Here is a 19,650-nt window from a genome sequence, read left to right as displayed (position 1 = left end):
CTGCATCGTCTCCCTGTCTCCTTGTGCCTCCTCTGCCTCAGGTACTTTGCAAGGCTCTGGGCCAAATGCTCGTGGACCACAGGGTGCAGCCCGAGGCAGACCTAACACAGAGGCACTGAGCAGATCGCTACCTGACAGCACCACCCGGCTGTGTCAGGGCTACGGGAGCGCTGCCTCCACAGAGGACAGGGCACAGACGTCCTGACATCAGCAGAAATGCCCTTAACCCACCGAGCACCCCACGTGGCTGCCAGGGCATGGGAACCCACCCCACCCCCGCCTCCCCCTGGGGGCCTGTGTCTAAGGCCGGCTTGGGAGAAAGGTGGCCTTGGTGTGACACACTGCTTCACTTCTGAGAGCCTGAGGCTGTAGAAGCTCAGTGACAGGCAACAGCAAAGATGGAAGGGCTGCAGCATTTGGGGGCTGTAGCCAGAGGACCTGCTCTTCGCTTCTCAGAAAGTAAATTTACTGTGGAAGCAGATTATAGACAGAGAAGTTAAAACTAGTAACCCACACCAACATTTAAGAATATTGAATCTTGGTTTTACATAAATGATTGTTTCTTCCTACATTGTTTCCTGTAATCATCACGTCTGTGCGCAGTTGTGGTAAGGCTTGCAAGAAGCATGTGCATTGGCTTCAGTCCCAGGCCACCTCTCCAATGCCCCTTTCACCGTTGAAGACTGTGCACTCTGTTCCCCTCCCGGAGCCTGACCCATTGCCGATGTCATCCTCCCTCCTGGGCTGGGGAGAACGCACTTCCACAGAGCACACAAGTCGAGACCACTTCCGGCAGGCTCCCCTGGCTCTGACACATCTGCAGCCTCTGCGTCTTTCCGTCTTTCCGCATGACTCAGGTCTGATAAGCCGCAGACCCACACGGCACCCAGACCCGACATCTTTCCTAGCGTGTTGTCACAGCAGACCTGGAAACTAATTTCCTGTGTGGAGCAGGTTGCTTCACTGGTGCTATTTTAGATTGTAGAGCTGGAGCCAAGGAAAGGATTAAAAGTGATTCTGCCTTCCCTTTTCTCTGTGCTTTAAAAAACCCACTCTGCTGATGGTTGTACAATGTGAGTGTACCTAACGCCACTGACCATACAAATAAAATGGGTAAGATGGTAACTTTCATATTATGTATATTTTGCCACAATAAAAAACCCCTTCCTCTAGAAATTGCAGTTTTTATTTAGTATTAAGTATACTAGAATTTGATTTGTATTCTGGATTTACTGTTCCTTCTATTAATAATCTGAAGAGGTTATTAATAGAAGTACTGCTTTTACTGCCTTCCATTTGAGAAGGTTTTATCAGCATTAATAATGACAACACTTTACATGTCGTAATCAATGTTAGGTATATATGAGTGAGCACAGCTTTGTGTGTATTTAACTTACAAAGTTCACCCGAGACTGCTGTTTGGAAAAGACCCTGCAGAGCACTCATGTTAGTGTCACAGGTGTGTGGTATAGATTCAGGAGGGTCCGGATGGGATGAGGGAGTGGAAAACGGCCCTCAGGCCAGGACCAGCTTCCCGTACTCATGACTAGGACTCGCCCGGTGACCGGCAGTTCACGTCATTTCTTGGGGTCTCTGTTTCCTCATTGTAGAAGGTTTTTAAAATTGGAAAGAAGACTTACCTCATGGGGATGTTGTAAAAAGCAAATGAAATAATAGCCAGTGTGAAAGAGACACAATCGTGCAGACATCGGGGATTATTAGTAAGGAGCAAAACCCGAGACACATAAGCATTCTTTTCGAGTTGGGAAACAAACGAGCAGCCGTCAGTGATTAAAATTATCCCTTCCTGCCCCATCTGTCCTCCTCAATGCCATCATCACCTGAAACCCCAGCCCCTGGTCTTCATGGAGCCCCGCCCCCTGGCGTTTATAACCCAGGAGTCCTTAAAAAGTGATTTGGGGCTGGAGCTTGTGGTCGACTCCAGGAGAGGATCTAGCAGCTGGGCCTCTCTCCAGAGGACTTGGCCAGGAACCCCCAAGCTTTAAGCCTCGGTTGATGGGTCCTTTCCTTCGTGTCACATTTCTGGCTCAGTCTCCAGTTGTGCGTGACAGTTAAGCTGCTCTCTTCCTTCCTGTCCCCCTGCAGGTCGCTGCTATTAACCCAAACCACCCACTGGCCCAGATGCCTTTGCCCCCATCCATGAAGAACTGCATTCAGCTGGCAGCCTGTGAGGCCAACGAGCTCCTGCCCATGATCCCCGACCTTCCAGCCGACCTATTCACGTCATGCCTCACCACCCCCATCAAAATCGCCCTGCGCTGGTAAGTGGCGCCCACCTCGACTCCCAGCAACCCCCTTGGGGTTTGCTGCAGGGACCCAAGGAATCTACCTGGGTCTTTTGGACCAAGTTACAGGTGTGAGCTCAGGACCCCAGGTGGATGCTGGGGTTTTCCTCTTGGGGTTCAGGATGCGCTGTCCCCCGGATCAGGTGCGTGTGTGGCTTCCAGGAGCACCCTCTCCATTTCGTGGCTAACTGTGGCTGTGCCCTCAGATAGTACCAATGTGGGTCATGCTGGAAAGTGGACTTTCTTTTGAAAAAAGAAAAGCCTTCATTAGTTATAGAATTCTTTGCTTGAGTTGAAGTAGAATCTTTCAGTTTATTCCCAGCAGTAAAAAATAATAATAATAATGATTTTTTTTCCTACCGCCACTCTTTTGAGAAGTTGAGAGCTCTTGCGAATATGACTGAGGAAATGTGTGGAATATTCCAAGACAGTAGGACCTGAATTTAAGACCCTCCATCACTGGCAGGACTCACAATGGAATGTGTGTGCTTCTTGTCTCCAAATCCAGTTTTCTCCCCTAGACCATCTTGCTCTCTTTTAATATCTACTTTTCCCTTTTATATTTTGCTGGAACCCATATACATGGAGGTAAGTAGCTCTTGGTGAGGCACAGGCGGGACGGTGCAGCCGCGTGGGTTCACTGGACTCTGTGGAGGCGCCTTCCTCCGTTTCCTGCCGGGGTGTCCTAACAGCGCAGAGGCACAGGGTCCTGCTTCCTCCCCCACAGCCCTGGAGAAAGTGGGGAGACAAGCAAGGACTCTGGGGGCAACAACACAGTACTCAATCCCTCGGGAGGCCCCTCGGGTGACTACAGCCTGGGTTGGGGGTCCTGTGGTTGCCTTGAGCTGCTGGTTGGATGAGAACTTGGACTTGCAGCTTCACCTCTGTAGCAGCATCAGGTTGACCCACGGCACCTGAGTGAGGGCATCCACCTCCCACCCCAGCCCTCCCAAATCCCGGCTGTGGATCCCCCCAGGGAGAAGCCTCTTCTAACATGCCTGATCCCTAAGGAGCTAGTGGAGGAGGTGTCCCCCAGCTGCCGAGCTCACCCCCCGACTCAGCCAACTCATACAGGGCCTGACCGGGGCCATTCCCCACTGCACCCCACAAAGCATAGCACACGTGGCAAAAGCAGACTCCAGGGGAGAGAGATGAGCTAGTCATCGTGCGAGGCAGGACTGTTGTCATGAAGCACAGTGCACGTGATGGGAGGTGAAGGGAGGAAGATGCTGGCTGGTAACAGAGTGAGACTACGACCTGGGGATGTTGAAAAGAACCACATAGAGATACAGGTGAGAGGACTATGGTGTTTGAAACAAAGGACACAGTGGACGGGATTCCTAGCGGGAGGGGTGGCTGCAGTCTGACTTAGCACGTTGGGAGATTACAGCGAGGGGCTAGGCGCTGGGGAAGGCAGCAGGAGGAGAGAGACAGAAAACAGAAGAAGAGCAGGAGACACGGGGGAGATGGAAGCTCCCGCATGGAGAGAGAAGGGGAACGTGGCAGAGCTGGAAATACCTGAAGGTGATGCGGACACATTCTTCAGAACTGGAGAAAGCTCCAAGGATCTGAGAGGCTAGGGCTGATGGGAAGGGAGGGGAGTGGGGACCCAACCTCGGGGTGAGGCTGAGGCTGCACGGCAGCCACACCCACACTGCCTCTGAGCATCACTCCTTTCTTCGTGGCTGCGCTGCCCTTGACTGTAGGGCTTTTTGTTCTTTCATTTATAAGTGAGTTTTTCTATTTAACTCTCTGTACTCTGTGATTGCTGTTAGAAAAGGTTTATGGTGCCATTTAATGTGACCTCAGAAAGATCTCTGATTCAGATGACTCAGGAAGTTGTTCATTTTATTCATCGTCCAAGAAATAATTTACTAAATACCAACTGTGTAAGCCCATGGGTAAGCACTATAGGCGATACAAAGAAGCATATTGTCCTGAAAAATTTACGGTCTCGTTGAGGAGACAAGATGTGACCTGAAAATTCATTATCTAAATGGGTGCTTCATGCCAGGCAAAGAAATCTGAACATTTCAGGCAATGTATGAGCAAGGACTAAATGGATCTGTGGCACCAAGGGCTATTTGTGTTTCCAGAGAACAGAGAAATCCCTAAGGGCCAAGGGGATCAGGGAGGGCTTCTCGGAGGAGAGGAAAGTTGAGTCAGGGTCTGGGCAGATGGTGGGATTTGAAGGGGAGCAGAGAGCACCACAGGCAGGTGGCCCCCAGTGCAAGAAACCATCCCTGAGTAGCGAGAGTGGGTCAGTAGAGAGAGGACATCGTCCAGAGGGGTGAGGTGAGGTCGGAGTGTGGGCCGGCATCAAAGGGTGGGCCGCCTTGATGTTGGGCCAAGGACCTTGGCTTCTAGGACTGGTGGGGGAAGGTGTTTATGTGGGGAAATGACTTAAGAATAGTGTTTAAGGAAAATAATCCATGTAAGGATGGGGAGACCTTGGTCAAATGAGGCCTTTATCACAGCAGTGAGATCAGGATCCAAACTAAAGCAGGAAGGTGGAAATGGCCCTAGACCCCTCGGTGGGAGGGCCCACAGACACACCCCAGAATCTGCGGTGCAACAGGCCTCATTCCCACTCATTTTCCTGCCCCTCCCTGTGGATTTCCTGCCCTTACTGCACCTGTGCACCCCGACTCTGGAACTGACGGTGCACACCAGCTGTGCTCCGGGACCCCGGGCTGGGTGCTACACCTGAAGGGGCTGTGAGTGGAGGGGTGGACTGGCGAGGGAAGAAGCAGGAAGAGCACAGACGGGGCCTCCTGCCCATGCCACTCCACACTCTGCTGCCAGCGCAGTGAGTTTAATCTGTTTCTCCCCCGTGTCTCCGGCCCTGTCGTCCTCCACCAGGGGTCAGAAGGATGTGGCGTCCCTTCACTGGCAGCGGTGGGTCCCTGCCCTCTGGTCAGGGGTCAGGCAGTAGGCTTTCAGTCCACCATGATGCGATGCATTGTCTTGGTACCTACCCGAAATCCTTTTGGGAGTTAATATATAATTAAATTTTTTTAAAGTAAGCATTTAGTAGGAAGCACAGTGAAAAATCAAACTAATACAGTTACCAGAGAATGGACTTTGAGGTCAGTACATCACGGTTGTGGATGATGGTCGTCAGATAAGCACTGCCTGGAGTGATTAAGCAGAGTCCCAGATGGGTGGATCTTTTACAATTAACCACTTTCTGCATACTGACGGATTGAAATTAGATCGAACATGACATTTCACTGAGTGTCCTTAGCCTGTGAATGGCAGTAAACCATATTCATGGGAAGAATTGTCAAGGGAATTCTGTACTTCTTTGTAACAGCTGAGTTTTAAAAAAAAAAAGAGGCACCAGCCTTTTTATACATGAAGAGAGGAGACAGTTTGCCAGATAGTATTAATACTTATATTTTTAGGGTTAAGTTTCTTTTTTTTAATTTAAAAGTCAGTTTAATATTTTCCAGTGAAAAATGGGATATACATTCTTTTAGAAAATTTACTAAAAAGTAAAAAGAAGGAAAAAATTGTCCAAGATTTTACCACCATTACCACAATTAGTGTTAACTTTTTGGTTAAAAAGTCAGTCTTTTTTTTGTGTATGTACATGTTTGCATTGATGTAATTAGACTAAATTTACAATTTCATATACTTAAACCTTAGCATAACAAACTTATTTATCCTTGACCATTAGAAACTCTTAGTAATTTGTAGTGATTGCATAATATTTCACTGTACTGATGTTCTGTGTTATTCAACCAAGTATAGGGCTTTAGGTTTTATGATTCAGGTAAGCTCAGAGTAGCTCTAGAATAGGGGTCCATGGGCTTTTTCTGTGAAGGGCCAGATAGTAAATACCTTAGGCCTTGTGAGCCCGAGGGTCCCAGCTCTGTTGTCATAGCATGAAAGAGCCATAGAAAGTATGTAAACAAATGAGCATGACTGTGTTCCAATAAAACTTTATTTACAAAAACAGGCAATAGGCCACATTTGACCTGGGAACCATAGTTTGCCATCCCCTGCTTTCGAGAATGGAGCCAGGCTTTTACCTTCAAATGACTGCTAAACTTACCTGTTGGTCAGTGAACCCAAACAATAAATAACCTAGGAAAAACCTTTGCTCGGGAAGGTTCCTGTATAACTAAGAGGATGGTTTTAACAAAACTGCACTCATGTGAGGCACAGTTGCTAAAGAAAGTTATATACCTTGTAAACCGAATACAGCCTTACTTTATATGTACAAAATATGTGTACATATATTTGCTGGCAAGTATGCTTATAAATCTTATTTGATGATGAAGTAGTTGTTGGAAGACATCATTCTCTGATTTTTGTTTCATTTTTGCCTCAATCTTATTTTCAGAAACTGATAATTTTAGTAATTCTGAAGTGAGCAATTACATTACTCTCCCTGTAAGTGATTTCCTTACTCACCATATACATCAATATAGGATAAGAATCCAAAATATGTTTTTTTCCTTAGGCTGTTTTCTACTTACTAGATTGAGTGACAGAATACCATCTTAAATTTATTATGGATATATTTGTGTGCTACTGAAATTATAACTCAGTGGTACTTAATTTGCTGTGGGACTTGCTGCAAAATAGATTGATGCCCATTGCATTGTGTGTCATGCAGTTATATTGTCTGTTAATGAAAATGGCAGCATCATTTTGGATTGAATAGAGGTCAAGAAACATGTTTCCTTCATTTCAATTAAATTGAGTAATCTCAAGGAGTTTAAATGTTAATGGCATAGTATTACCGAAAATTTGCCAGCACGGAAAGCCTTGTCTTCATCTTTGCCCAGATAGAGAGGCAGCTGCAGAGACACCCCGCCCTGCAGCTGCACTGTGAGACCCTGCATCGTCCATCCGGCTGGGCCCCGCGCTGTGTCCTGCTTGTCTCACTGCAGATGCTTGCTTTGCATTTTGTGACACTTCTGGCATTTGCTTTGTGTTTTGTCTTGAAGACTCAACCAAGAATCAGTCAGAATTACTTTTGGAAACATAAATTCCTGCTGGTGTTTGTTACTGGGGTTAACCATTTATTCTCTGTACAGTTTTCTAAAATACAACTTCCCTGCTAGAGAGCAAACTTTCTGCCTATGCATTTAATCAGTGCTTTCTGTTTGTGATCTTTTTCAGTTTCTTGTAAAAACTGAATTAAAATGAAGTATCTTATGTTTGAAGGCAGGTGATCTAGACACATTAGTGAATGAAATTGTCTTACCAGTTTACTTTGTAGTAATGTCACACTTTGCGTCATAAACCTTGGTGGTAGTAAACTTAATTTGAGATTTATTTAAACGGTTTTCTTATCTGGAGGCCCTCACAATGTGGTCATAACTGTTATCTGGTCCTGCTCCGTAAACCCCAGGACAGTTTCAGGGTAATTTCCAGTCTTTCAGGTTATGTAATTTGTCATGTGCCCACTCTGAGGAAACTGTTTTTTCTCCCCAAACTAGACAATGTACTCTCAGTGTTCCTGTCTCTGACATACACGCAATTGAGATAAATATCATAATGTATTATAATAGAGCTCCTTTAAAAAAAAGTTGACATGCGGAAACCTGATTTATGCTGCTAAGAAATGAACTGAACCAGACAGAATGGCACAGGCTGCTGACTCCCTCCCCTGAGCCCAGTCCTCGGGCTGCCACAGGGGAGTAAGATTGATGGGTCCTACAGTGAGTCCACTCAACAAGTCAGAAACGGTGTGGAGCCCTTGGGGATGGTTGAGACTGTTGGGGTGGGGAGTGGAACAGGTGAGGACCAGAAGGTGCAGCTGAGGGAAGGCCGAGGGTGGGCCCTCTGGTGTGCACATCACTCTTTCCATCATTGCCCTGGACAGTGCAGCTTGCCTTGCTGTATCTGGGGCTTGGAATGAATGAAGGAAGGAAGGAAGGAAGGAAGGAAGGAGGGAAGGAGGGAAAGAAGGAAAGAAAGAAGGTGTACCACCTCTCCTTTGTAGAAAAAGCTACACCTGTAAAAATCAGAAGCACTACACTACAGAAAAATAATTCAGAGTGAGGATAAACATACCCAAAGTGATAAGAGAGAATATTGGAAATAGGAAGAAGAAATAAGAAAGATTAGTTGGAGGTATGGATCATGAAAAATACAATTGACGAAGTAAAGAATTTAGGAGGTGGATTGAAAGGCAACGTTATGGGTATAACCAAATGGCAAATTAGAGAGCTGGAAGGCTGGGTTGATTAATTCCCACCAAAGAAGTAGAGATGGAAAGAATGAGAGACCAGAAAGATAGAATTAAAGTTTGAATATCTGAGATATTGATCATGAAAAATACGTCTAGGTTTAGGCCTCACTATGTTAGAGGTAACCACCAAAAGACACAGGAGGAGAGAGGATTTCTTCTCTCCAAAAGAAGGTAGAAAAAGAAACAAGAAAAGCATGGTAAATAGAAAATGTGAAATAAGATGGCTGAAATAAATTTTGAAATGTAAGTGATTATTTAATTGTTAGTGAGTTGAATTCACCGCTCAAAGGACAGTGATTCTCATGTTGGATAAAAATCATCATGATATAGCATGTATCACAGGATACATGTTTAAAACAAAATATTTGAAAGGTTGAAAATCAAAGGATGAAAGAGGAGAAATATGGAAACCAAAAGAAAGCTGGAGTGACAATTTTAATATGCATCAAAGAAAAATCTGAGATTAAAAAATATTGAAAGGATAAAGAAAACTTTTATTGTGGTAAAAAGAGCAGACGATCAAGAAGATACACTGATCATGGCTCTCTATGCATCAAACAATATGGCCTTGAAATATGTAAGATGGGAACCAAAAGGACTCTGGGTAGAAACAGATACACCAGGAACATAGGTACTGAGACCAAGTACATTAAAAAGTAAGAAAAATAGTTTAGATTTTAATAGCAGGACTAATTAGCTAGGTCTAATATAGGCATATAGGACCATGTACCCAACAAGCACAGAATACACATTACTTTTGAGCATAGGTGAACCATTCACAGCTAACAAACAAACAAACAAAAAACCTGTGTACCAGGTTCCAAAGGAAGCTTTAATAATCCCAAAGAATTGATACCATATAAACTCTATTCTCAGACCACCATACAATAGAGTTGGAGCTCAATAATGAAAGGTTAGCTTTTAAAATGCCTGAAAACTAAAAATCTTACTCTTAAAAAATAAAGTCCTTAAAGAGGAAATACTTTTAAAAAATTATGAAATACTCAAAGCTGAGTAACAGTGAGAGCACAACTTTTCATGTCTGTGGGATGTAGCTAAAGCAGAAAACGAAGATTAAAAAATAAAAGGAAACTCAAATGTTCACCTTAAGGAGCCCGGGGGGAAATGCAGTAAACAAAAAGGAATATGAAGAAAGGTAGTCCTGAAGATGAAGGCAGTCCTGAGCTGTTCATAGTGTCTCCACATCCAGAGTACCTCTGGGTAGTTTCTCCAGAATTCTCCCAGCAATGAGGAGCAGCCCTAGGGCTCTATCACTCTTTATATAAATTCTGGACCAGCACTCTCATCCTTAGCTCCTCCTTCAAGTGAGTCCAGTACCTCAGTATTCATTCTTTCTGAGATTCTGCATTATGAGGGTGCTTACTTCTTTTTGGCTTTACCCCTTTGAGGTTTAAGGCTTCCATTCTCTCTCTGCTTAGTCACCACAACTTGCCCAACTCTTAATTGGTTGAAAATTTAAATTATGGTAATAAAAGTAGCTCGATCTTGTTGAGCATTATGCTGTGCCATTACATGAATTAACCCATTCAGCCCCTGCAGGAAGCCTGTGTGGCATGGCCTGCCTTCAGCCCTGCTTTCAGGAGGAGGGGATTGAGGCTGCATGGTCGTGACTGGTAGAGCCAGGATTCAAACCCTGTCCTGACCCCAGCGCTGACACTTGAGACTGTCTGTGTGATGATTGGCTTCTCCCATTTGCTGTATTTTCTCCCTGGTACTCTTTGTCCGTGTCTTACTCTTTTTCTTCCTCTTTGGAGGGAGTTGAGATCCATGTGCATGTTTAATCCAGCATATTTAAGTGGAGTCATGGGCATTTACTTAACTTGGTAAAGGCTGTACAGGGCTTTTCAGCAATATGCTTAGTGGAGAAACTTGAGATGCCCTCCCTTTGACATTGGGAGTAAAGCAAGGGTTTTCTCTGGCACTACTTTAGTATTAGAAGTCCTGGTCATCAGTAAGACAAGATACCATATTTGTAATTATCTCTGTGCATTATGGATCATCTTTCATATTTCATTGATTCTAGGATGTACATTTTCACATCTGAACATATCTGAGACCCAGTACCATCTTTTGAAAAATAATGTGCCTGTTTAGTTGGAAGCACTTTTTCTTTCTTAGTGTACATAGAAATGCTTAGAAAAGCCCACGTCAAGGTGTGTGCTATAACCTTTCTCATTGCACTGTTTGTGAAATAACTGACTCAGGGTTTATCACTAGGGATCATGGGTAAAATATCATGTTTGTAAGAGGTAAAATTACTGAACTCGGTTTACACGTACCAAAAATAATCTCAAAATTGTAATGATGTTTATAGATTTTAATTAGGAAAGTCTAAAATTTATGGTCTAAGCTTTCTCCATAAGACCAGAAAAAGAGAAGCACATCAAACCCTAAGTATGTAGAAGAAAGGAATAAGAAAACAGCAAAAATAAACGAAATAGAAAATGTATCAGAGAAATATACAAAACCCATGAAAATAGATGAAAGTTTTTGAAAAGTTCAATAAAATTTTTAAACTCTAACTAGAATGGTCAAGAAAAACAGAAAGAAGATATAAATCCCCTATTTCAGAAATGAGGGAGCATCACCACAGATCCAACAGACATTAAAAGGATAGTAATGGAATCCGTTTAAGTATGAAGGACTTGGTGCCAATAAATTCTATGTCTTAGGTGAACTGGATGAATTTCGTGAAAAACACAGAATACTAAACCTGACACAAAAAGAAAAAGAAAATATGGATAGTTTATATCTCATAAAGAAACTGAATTCCCTAGTTAAAAGCCTCAGAAAGAGAACTGCAAGCCCAGATATCTTTGCTAATGAATTCTAGCAACATTTAAGAAAGAAATAATACCAACACTTATACAAACTCTTTCAGAAAATACAGGAAGGGGAACATTTCCCATCCCATTTTAATAGGCTGACTTTATCTTAAAAATCAAAGTCAGACAAAGACTCTGCAAGGGGGGGGGAAAAGCTACAGGTCAAGATCTCTCATGAACACCGGTATAAAAATTCTTTGTTTTTCTTTATTTTATTTGTTTAAGACAATTTTTAAAAAATTTTTGGCCTTGCCGCACAACATGCAGGATGTTAGCTCCCCGACCAGGGGTCAAACCTTCTCCACCTGCAGTGGAAGCACAGAGTCTTAACCCCTGGACCACCAGGGAAGTTCCAACAGGTATAAAAATTCTTAACAAAATATTAGCAAATGAAGCCCAACCATATAGAGAGAAGATAAAGTATTATGATCAAGTAAGGCTTATCTCAGAAATGCAAGGCTTAACATGAAAATCAATCAGTGTAATTCATTACATTAGCAGAATAAAGGGGAAAACCTATATGATTATTTTAATAGATGCATAAAAAGAATATGACAAAATTCAGCACGGTTTTATGACAAACTGATTCAGCAAACTGCAAATAGAAGAGAACATTCTCAAGCTCATAAAAGGCGTCTAAGAAAAACTTACAGCTAACATTGTAGTTGAAATGATGAAAGACACTTTCCCCAGAAGACTGGAAACAAGGCAAAGATGTTTACTCTCACCGTTCCTTTCGACGTTGTACTGGAAGTCATAGTCAGTGCAATAAGCTAGAAAAGACTAAAATGGCATGCAGACTGGCAAATAAGTAAAAATCTCTTCACAGACAACATGATTATCTACGTAGAAAATCATGAGAAGTCTACGAAAAAGTCACTGGAACTAATGCATTTTAGCAAGGCTCCAAGATATAAGATCAATACCCCCAAATCAGCTACATTTCTATAAAGTAAAAACTAATAGTTGGAAATTGAAAATTTTTAATAATATATACTATTAGCTATGGCATCAAAATTCTGGAATACTTGGGAGTGAATGTAACAAAATATATGCAAGATCTGTGCACAAAAACTATGAAACATTGCAGAGAGAAAGACCTAAATAAATGGAGAATTATACTGTGCTTATGGAGTAGAAGACTCAATATTTTAAAACTTTTATTCTACCCAGGTTGATCTATAGATGCAGTGCAATATCCCAGTCAAAATTACACCTTTTTTTTTTTTTGGAAATTGATGTTGATTTTAAAGTTTATATAGAAATGCGAAGAGTCTAGCCAAAACAATTTTGGGAAACAGGCGTGTGGTTCATTTCAAGATTTAATGTATACATATAGCTGATTCACTTTGTTATACAGCAGCAACTAACACAACAATGTAAAGCAATTACACTCCAATAAAGATGTTAAAAAAAAAAAAGAAAGAAATGTGTGTGAACAAACAACTCATGAAACGGGAACTTGAAGTGGCTATTAAAATTTTGGAAAAAAAAAGATTTAATGTAAAGCTACAGTAATCAAGACTGTGGTATTGGTATAAGGATAGCCATGTAGATTAATGGAACAGGGTATGGAGTATGGAGCAGAATTAGACCCCCACATATATGATCAATTGATTTTGGACAGAGGTACCAGATAATTCAGTGGAGAAGGGACTGTCTTTTCAACAAATGGTGCTGGAACAACTGGCTATCCATTCGGGAAAAACAAAAATAAAATCAAAACCCCAGCCGTTATTTTACACAAAGCAGAAAAATTAATTTCTGATCTTCTATATATAAAAAAACTATAAAACTTATAGATGAAAACATAGGAGAAAATGTTCATGATTTCTTACATGTAACACAAATAGCATAAATCATTAAAAATTGATATATTGAGGTTCATCAAAATAAAGACATCTGTTCTTTGATAGACACTGTTAAGAAAATAAAAAGACAAGCCACAAACTAGTTGAAAAGATTTACAATACATGTATCTGAGAATATATAAAGAACTGTATCTAGAATATATAAAGAACTGTAAAAACTCGATCATAAGAAGACAACCCAAATTTTAAATAAATGGCCAAATGATTGGAATAGACACTTGACAAAAAGAGAGAGGAAGAACCGACAGACCCACAAAAGGTGCTCGTGTGTTGGCCAGAATGTGGAGTAACTGGAACGCTCATACATTGCTGTGGGGATGAAAATAGTACAGCCACTTTAGAAAACAGTTTAGCCATTTTTAATAACTTTAAATATACTCATAGCATACAACTCACCTATTCTATGTATTTACCAAGGAGGAATGAAAACATGTGTCCACACTAAAATGTGCAATGAATGGTCATAGCTGTGTTCACGGTGTCCAAAACCTGGAAACAGTCCAGAGAGATGTTCATCCATGGGTGAATGGACCAAATTTTGGGACATACACTTAGTCTGTTACTGCTTACCAATAAAAAGGAACAAGCTATCAATATAACATGAATGAGTCACTGCTTGAAAAGAAGATAAGCACAAAAGAGTACATAGTTTATCATTTTGTGAAGTTCTCAGAGTGAACTACAACAAGAGAAAGCAGATCTGGGCTTGCTGGAGCCAGATACAGGGATGAGATGGACAGCGCTTCTGGGGGGTGGAAATGTCCTGTGTGGGAATTGTGGTGGTTGGTTGCACAGACATAACACATTTGTCAAATACTTCAAATTATAATCTGAAATGGGTGCATTTTATTGTATGCAAATTGTACCTCATTAAAGTTGATTTAAATGTTTTAAAATGCATAATATTGGGTGAAAAATGATACTGTTTTGTAAATTAAATGCAAAAAATATAGTATAAACAAGTTTGCACATATACTTGAAATATGGAAGGGCATACATTAAATAGATGTGAGTGCCTATGGGGTATTGAGACAGGTTGGGGATGTAGGGAAGAAAACGGCAAAACAAAAGAGAAGGCTCATACACGATGATGATGTGTTCCACTAACTCGGGACTGTGAGCAGCCTTCTGGACACCTAACATCTTAGAAAGTCACATATATGAAACGGACTAGACAGACCACCCTTTGCAAGATACCAGGATTTTAAAATCATGTCTCCTTTTATTTCTTTTAAATATCAGGTGTCAGTGTTGTCCCAAGGCTCAGTGTAATCAATAATGGTAAAAAGCTAAGAAATATAATGTTTACAGAGTTACTGTCTAAATATTGACCAATTTGACCAAATTTTAGGCACATAGGGCCTTTTGAGAATCATCTTATTTCCCTGAGAAAAAGTATTAAGTGAATTTTTTTTTAAAGGGCAGCTTACCTTTTTATTATTGTTCACGTTTGGGTTTATTTATCTTCTAGTAATTTGCTGTTGGCTCACAGTCTCCTTTCTCCTCCAGTGTTTACCTAACAAGAGTACGTGGAATGTATTATCTCAGACGGATCTCACTAGGCAGTTCAGTGAGTCCAAGAGTCTTTGGTGAGAGTTTGAACGAATCAGTATGTAATGTGTGTGGAAGACTCGAGGGGAGCAAGCGTGAACAGAATATTCTTTTAACATAACAGGAGTGTTCAGAAGAGAATAAAGATTATATGCAGTTCAGCTCACAGTGGGACTCTTACAGCCACCGAGTTATTAATATAGTTACAGGAAGTCAACTTTGGGTGAAATGATGCTTATAAAATAGTGTTCTGCCCCCGCCAGCCGGCCTCCCTGCCTTCCTCCCGGTCCTCCTCATGATCGTCGGCCAGTGGAAGCAAAGTCATTTGTCCTCTGCTGCTTTGATACCATCATCACTATGTTCCAAATTAGTTTTAATCCCTGTTTGAAATCATACGTGCAGAGCAACTAATTATATCACTTTTTATAAAATGATTACCTGATAACTATTTATTTGCTTATTTGTATCTTCTCCTTAAACTTCTGGGCATTTTAACGGTACTTTGACTTCTAATCTGATTTGTGTGCCTAAGGATGCAAAATCAGTAACAGTAAATCACATTGCTTCAGAGACTGTTAATGTATACAGCTGCATACTTGACAGCACACTTTCATGACCCTTATGGACATAAAAAAGCAATCCTTTGATTGGTGCTGAACTAGGCGGTGTATTGCATGAACCAATTTCATTCTCTTTTTACTTTGCTGGAATGATGGAATTGATGGTCCCTCTTAAACAACATCACGTTTTGAATACCAGAACAGTGTGACCACGTAAAACCCATGCAGATGGTAGCATAGTGACCCCATCAGTGTCTAAAATAGTGTAAATTAAGCCACGAGATGTCAGCCTCCTCTTTGTTTTTTTTACTTCTTTATTTTACACACTTTATTCTGAGCGTTGAAGCTGGATGCAGAGGCCATGTTAAGGCACTGAGACTGGGCGTTAAAACTCGTTCTAGTGTTAACTATTGTCACCATGGTCATCAGAACAGCTTGTTTGCTTATCCTGAGACTGAATGGACTTGTGAAATAACTTCTTTTGAACATGTGTTCTGTTCTGTTCAGTCAGCCTTATTATAAGTACTAAAATTATAAAGATCTGTGAGACAAAGTCTGCTAAAGAGACACTTTTTATCCATGCTGCTCTTGGGGTTGGAGAAGAGGATGAGGACATTCCTCTGCTCGCCGTGGAGGCAGCCAGCATTTCTGGGGGGGTCATTGGTCCTGACCTCCTGTGACGAGTAAAGTCTGGCTCAAGTGAGGAGGAAGAGGCACCTGAGCACAGTCACCGCCAGGCCACGTCTGGGCGATGGCAGAGCGTCCAGTGTGGCAGGAGCCCTGAGGACTGAGGGGGGGCAGGTGACCATGAAGTGGGAAGAGGGTGGAGCCGTGGATGTGCAGCTTGAAGGTGGGCTGTTCCGTAGGACCTTGTTCCAGGGGTATGGTGCTGGGTCTGGGGTCCCGTCTCCAGAGGCAGTGAGATGGGTTGATCTCTCCCCTCCAGGAGTGTGATGGCTGATTCGGGAGACGTGTACGTGGATTAGTAATAGAGTAACTCGAGTGCTGCTGGAAATGGGCACACGGAGACGCAGACCCACACCCGACAGGGCAGCTTCCCCAGGTGGGCGAGACCTGGAGGTGGCCATAGCAGTGGCCCTCTGGTGGGCGTGGGCGAGCTCAGGACACCTGGGTGCTCCCAGCAGGCCTCTCCCCAGCCCCACCCACCGCCCCAGTGGAGGGCAGCAGGATTTGTGGATGTGACTCATAAAGGTGTTTCAGAGCCTTCTGATAACCCCCTCCTACTAAAAAAAAAAAAAAAAAAAAAAAACCAAAACCAAAAAGAAAGACGGAGGTAAACAAATGGGACTGGAATGGAGAGGTTGCTTTCCAGGTGGAGGAGATCTGAGGGCCTGGAGGGAAGGAAGAGGCGGGAGCTGGACTCTGTCGGGTGGGGCGGGTGGGTTCTTTGCTGTCTGGTGGAGGGTCTGTGGTTGTTGTCACTTTGTTTTGAGCACAGCACGTGAGGCTTGAACAGGTGCGTGAGATGAGAGGAAAGCTCGTCCCAGGGGAGTTGTTTCACTGGGGTCCATCACCATGGTTTGGATGCAGTTGAGGTTACTCATAGAGAATGTAAGCCGAGAGGAGGGCCAAGAACACAGCACCAGGTTCTGCGAGACCTAATGTAGGAAGGAAGTTGGCCGGAGGGAGTGATCGGAGGGGCAGAGTGGAGAGGGCAGCCAGACCCCCACATCCCTCTGAGGACCCTTCAGGGTTGAGGATTGGGAGAGGCCTTGAAGTTGACAGTTAGGAAGTCCTCAGTCACCTCGGGCAGTTCTAGAGCCACTGGAGTGGCAGCCAGAAGGCACAGGGCTACCCTGAGAAAGGGGAGGCAACACAGGCATAAACTATGTTAAGGAAGTGAGGGGTAAAGGGGCAGAGGATCAGTTGCTCTTTTGAGGGGAAAATGGACGACTTAAGGAAAGAGGTTGTTGGCTTTAAGTTAGTTGCTTTTTTAGTGTTCTTGTTTTTAATAGGCAAACATTTGTAGACTGGAAGGTAGGTATCTTTTAGAGAGGAAGCAATTGAGGCAGGCTGAGGCTGCCCCTTTCCTAGCAGTGGGGTTCATCTGCTTCTTGAAGCCGTGAGGGCAGGTTTGGAAGAATCTCAGTGGAGGGTAATGTCCCAAGGTCACTGACCTGACACCTAAACCAGAGTCCAGGAGTACAAGCAGGTAAAGTCAGCAAGCATGACTCAGTGAACACCCTCGTGGTGTGATTTCCAAGCTTCCTGCCTGGCTTGGGAGTCCAAGGACAGATTGTGTATCAGACGTTGTAAGGAACACAATTTACATTTAAAAGATAATTGGAAAATCAACCTGAATTCGCTCATTTGCTGCCAGAATACCAGGAATTGGCTCAGTTTCTCAGCAGAGCTCCTCCTCACCCCCGCCCCCTGGGAACTGTTTTCTGGTAGATTCAATACCATGAGAGCACGGAGAAGCCAATGAAATGTCTGGGCTTCCTTCCCTGCACCTGACCTGGCGTTGCCAGGCTCTGGTCTGCAGAGGAAACTTGCTTTGGCCTGGTGCCTCTGCTTGTTCCCCGCACGGTCCTCAGACCAGCAATGTTATCATTATGTCCACCTGCCTCTAAGTTAATGGGCACAGACTCACGGTTCATAAAGCAGCTGGAATATCTGGTACTTATCGGGGTACTTAATTGACAAATGTCTTACAAGAATTAGAATCATATCGGTGCTATTAATGTTTAGAAACATATTTGGGTGTTTTCTTTTCCTTCAGTATAAGTGGAGACATGAGTGCAGAAAAGCATGTAGGGAGAGCTTAGGTGTTAGAAGGAACAGGAGAGGATGGGGGTGGGGGGTACAAAGTCAGTCCAACCTTAAATATGAGACCTAAAAAGCAGGAAGATTTAAATCCCGAGGAAGACAACTGCATAGACTGCAGCCCGAGACTAGACTTGGGCGGCTGGCATGCCAGCCGTGGTCCAGGCAGGAAGGAGAGACTTGACTATAGTATTCCTGCAAGGCTGTTGGCCTTTGTTAATGAGCACAGGTTGGACCAAACCTGGACCTGAGATGTGCACATTTCTCATTTGTTTGCTGTTTAAGCTACTTCTCTGTTGCCTTTATTTTACCTGTTAGACAGGAATGTGCAGCTACTTCTGTCAGTTCTCTCCTGAGCCAATGGCTGGACCACTCACCCTGCCTGGTGGCTCCCACTCCACCTGTGGCCTCCCCCGCACAGCTGGAGGAGTCTCTCTTTATAGGCTTTCATCTTACTACTTGTTCCCTCTTTTCTTCCTGCTTTCACTGCTTGAGTTTGAGACGATGCATTGAATTGTCTAGAGGAGCACAGTGGTACATCATTTTTGAGTTTGGGTCCGGTGGCCTTAGCCCCCGTGTGAATGTTGTGGCACGTGGCTGCAGAGGTGCGCTCTCATGCTTGGCCACGTAACTGGCTGGGTAGTTTCAGAACCTTCTGAACCTCAGCTCTCTCCCCTGAATTAGAAATAATAATAGCAAACGAAGAAGCTGTCTGAACACAGAAGGTACTTCATAAATGACATTGTCCCTATCTTAATCTTCCTGGAATCCCTGGAGATGCTGCCGGGAGGACCAGCAGATGGTGGAGTCATAGCTCGGCTCACAGCTTCTGCCCTAAAACGCCAAACCCATTGCCTCTTTTCCATGTTGTGTTCTTCTTCCCAGGAGTCATTTAGGAGTTCAACCTGGAAACTGAGTCAGAGAATGCGAATTTTTTTAACGGGAAGAACTTCCCATGTTTAAAACACCTGGGGCTTATTACAGAGACTCCTTCTTGTGGCTGCTTTTTTTTTTTTTTTTTTTTTTTTTTTTTTGTGTTACGCGGGCCTCTCACTGTTGTGGCCTCTCCCGTTAAGGAGCACAGGCTCAGCGGCCATGGCTCACGGGCCCAGCCGCTCCGCGGCATGTGGGATCTTCCCGGACCGGGGCACGAACCCGTGTCCCTTGCGTCGGCAGGCGGACTCTCAACGACTGCACCACCAGGGAAGCCCCTTGTGGCTGTTTTAAAGCATGGGTTTTGCCGTGCTATTGGCAGGCGGGAGGTGAGCTGCAGCTGAGAAGCTCCCCTTCTCTCCGGGGTTGGAGTGTGGCCTCACACGCGATGGGAGCCTGGTGACCGAGTCTGAACTGACCAGGCGTGCACAACACTGAATTAACTGCTGACTGAATTTCTAAGCCAACCTCCGGCTTTCAGGAGTCTCCTTGCAGGGAGAAGTCTACTGGTTACATAGGAAAGAAGAGAAATGAACATCTGCGTTATTCCAGTAAAGTGTCTGTAACTCGCTGGAGGGGTTTATT

General features: G+C 43.6%; 1 protein-coding gene across 2 annotated transcripts in view; it reads left to right on the top strand.

Moving 5' to 3' along the window:
* Positions 1-19,650, top strand: part of RPTOR (regulatory associated protein of MTOR complex 1) — a 346,910-nt gene that overhangs the window by 187,856 nt on the left and 139,404 nt on the right. For both annotated transcript variants that reach the window (XM_079903606.1, XM_079903605.1), the window contains exon 6: positions 2,107-2,282. In XM_079903606.1, coding sequence (XP_079759732.1) covers positions 2,107-2,282 — 176 coding nt within the window. The remainder of the gene's footprint in view (positions 1-2,106; positions 2,283-19,650) is intronic.

This window comes from Stenella coeruleoalba (genome assembly GCF_951394435.1).
Source record: "Stenella coeruleoalba genome assembly, chromosome: 19".
Classification (NCBI taxonomy): Eukaryota; Metazoa; Chordata; class Mammalia; order Artiodactyla; family Delphinidae; genus Stenella; species Stenella coeruleoalba.
The sequence above is the reverse complement of the archived record's forward strand: the minus strand, read 5'-3'. Positions and strand labels throughout refer to the sequence as shown.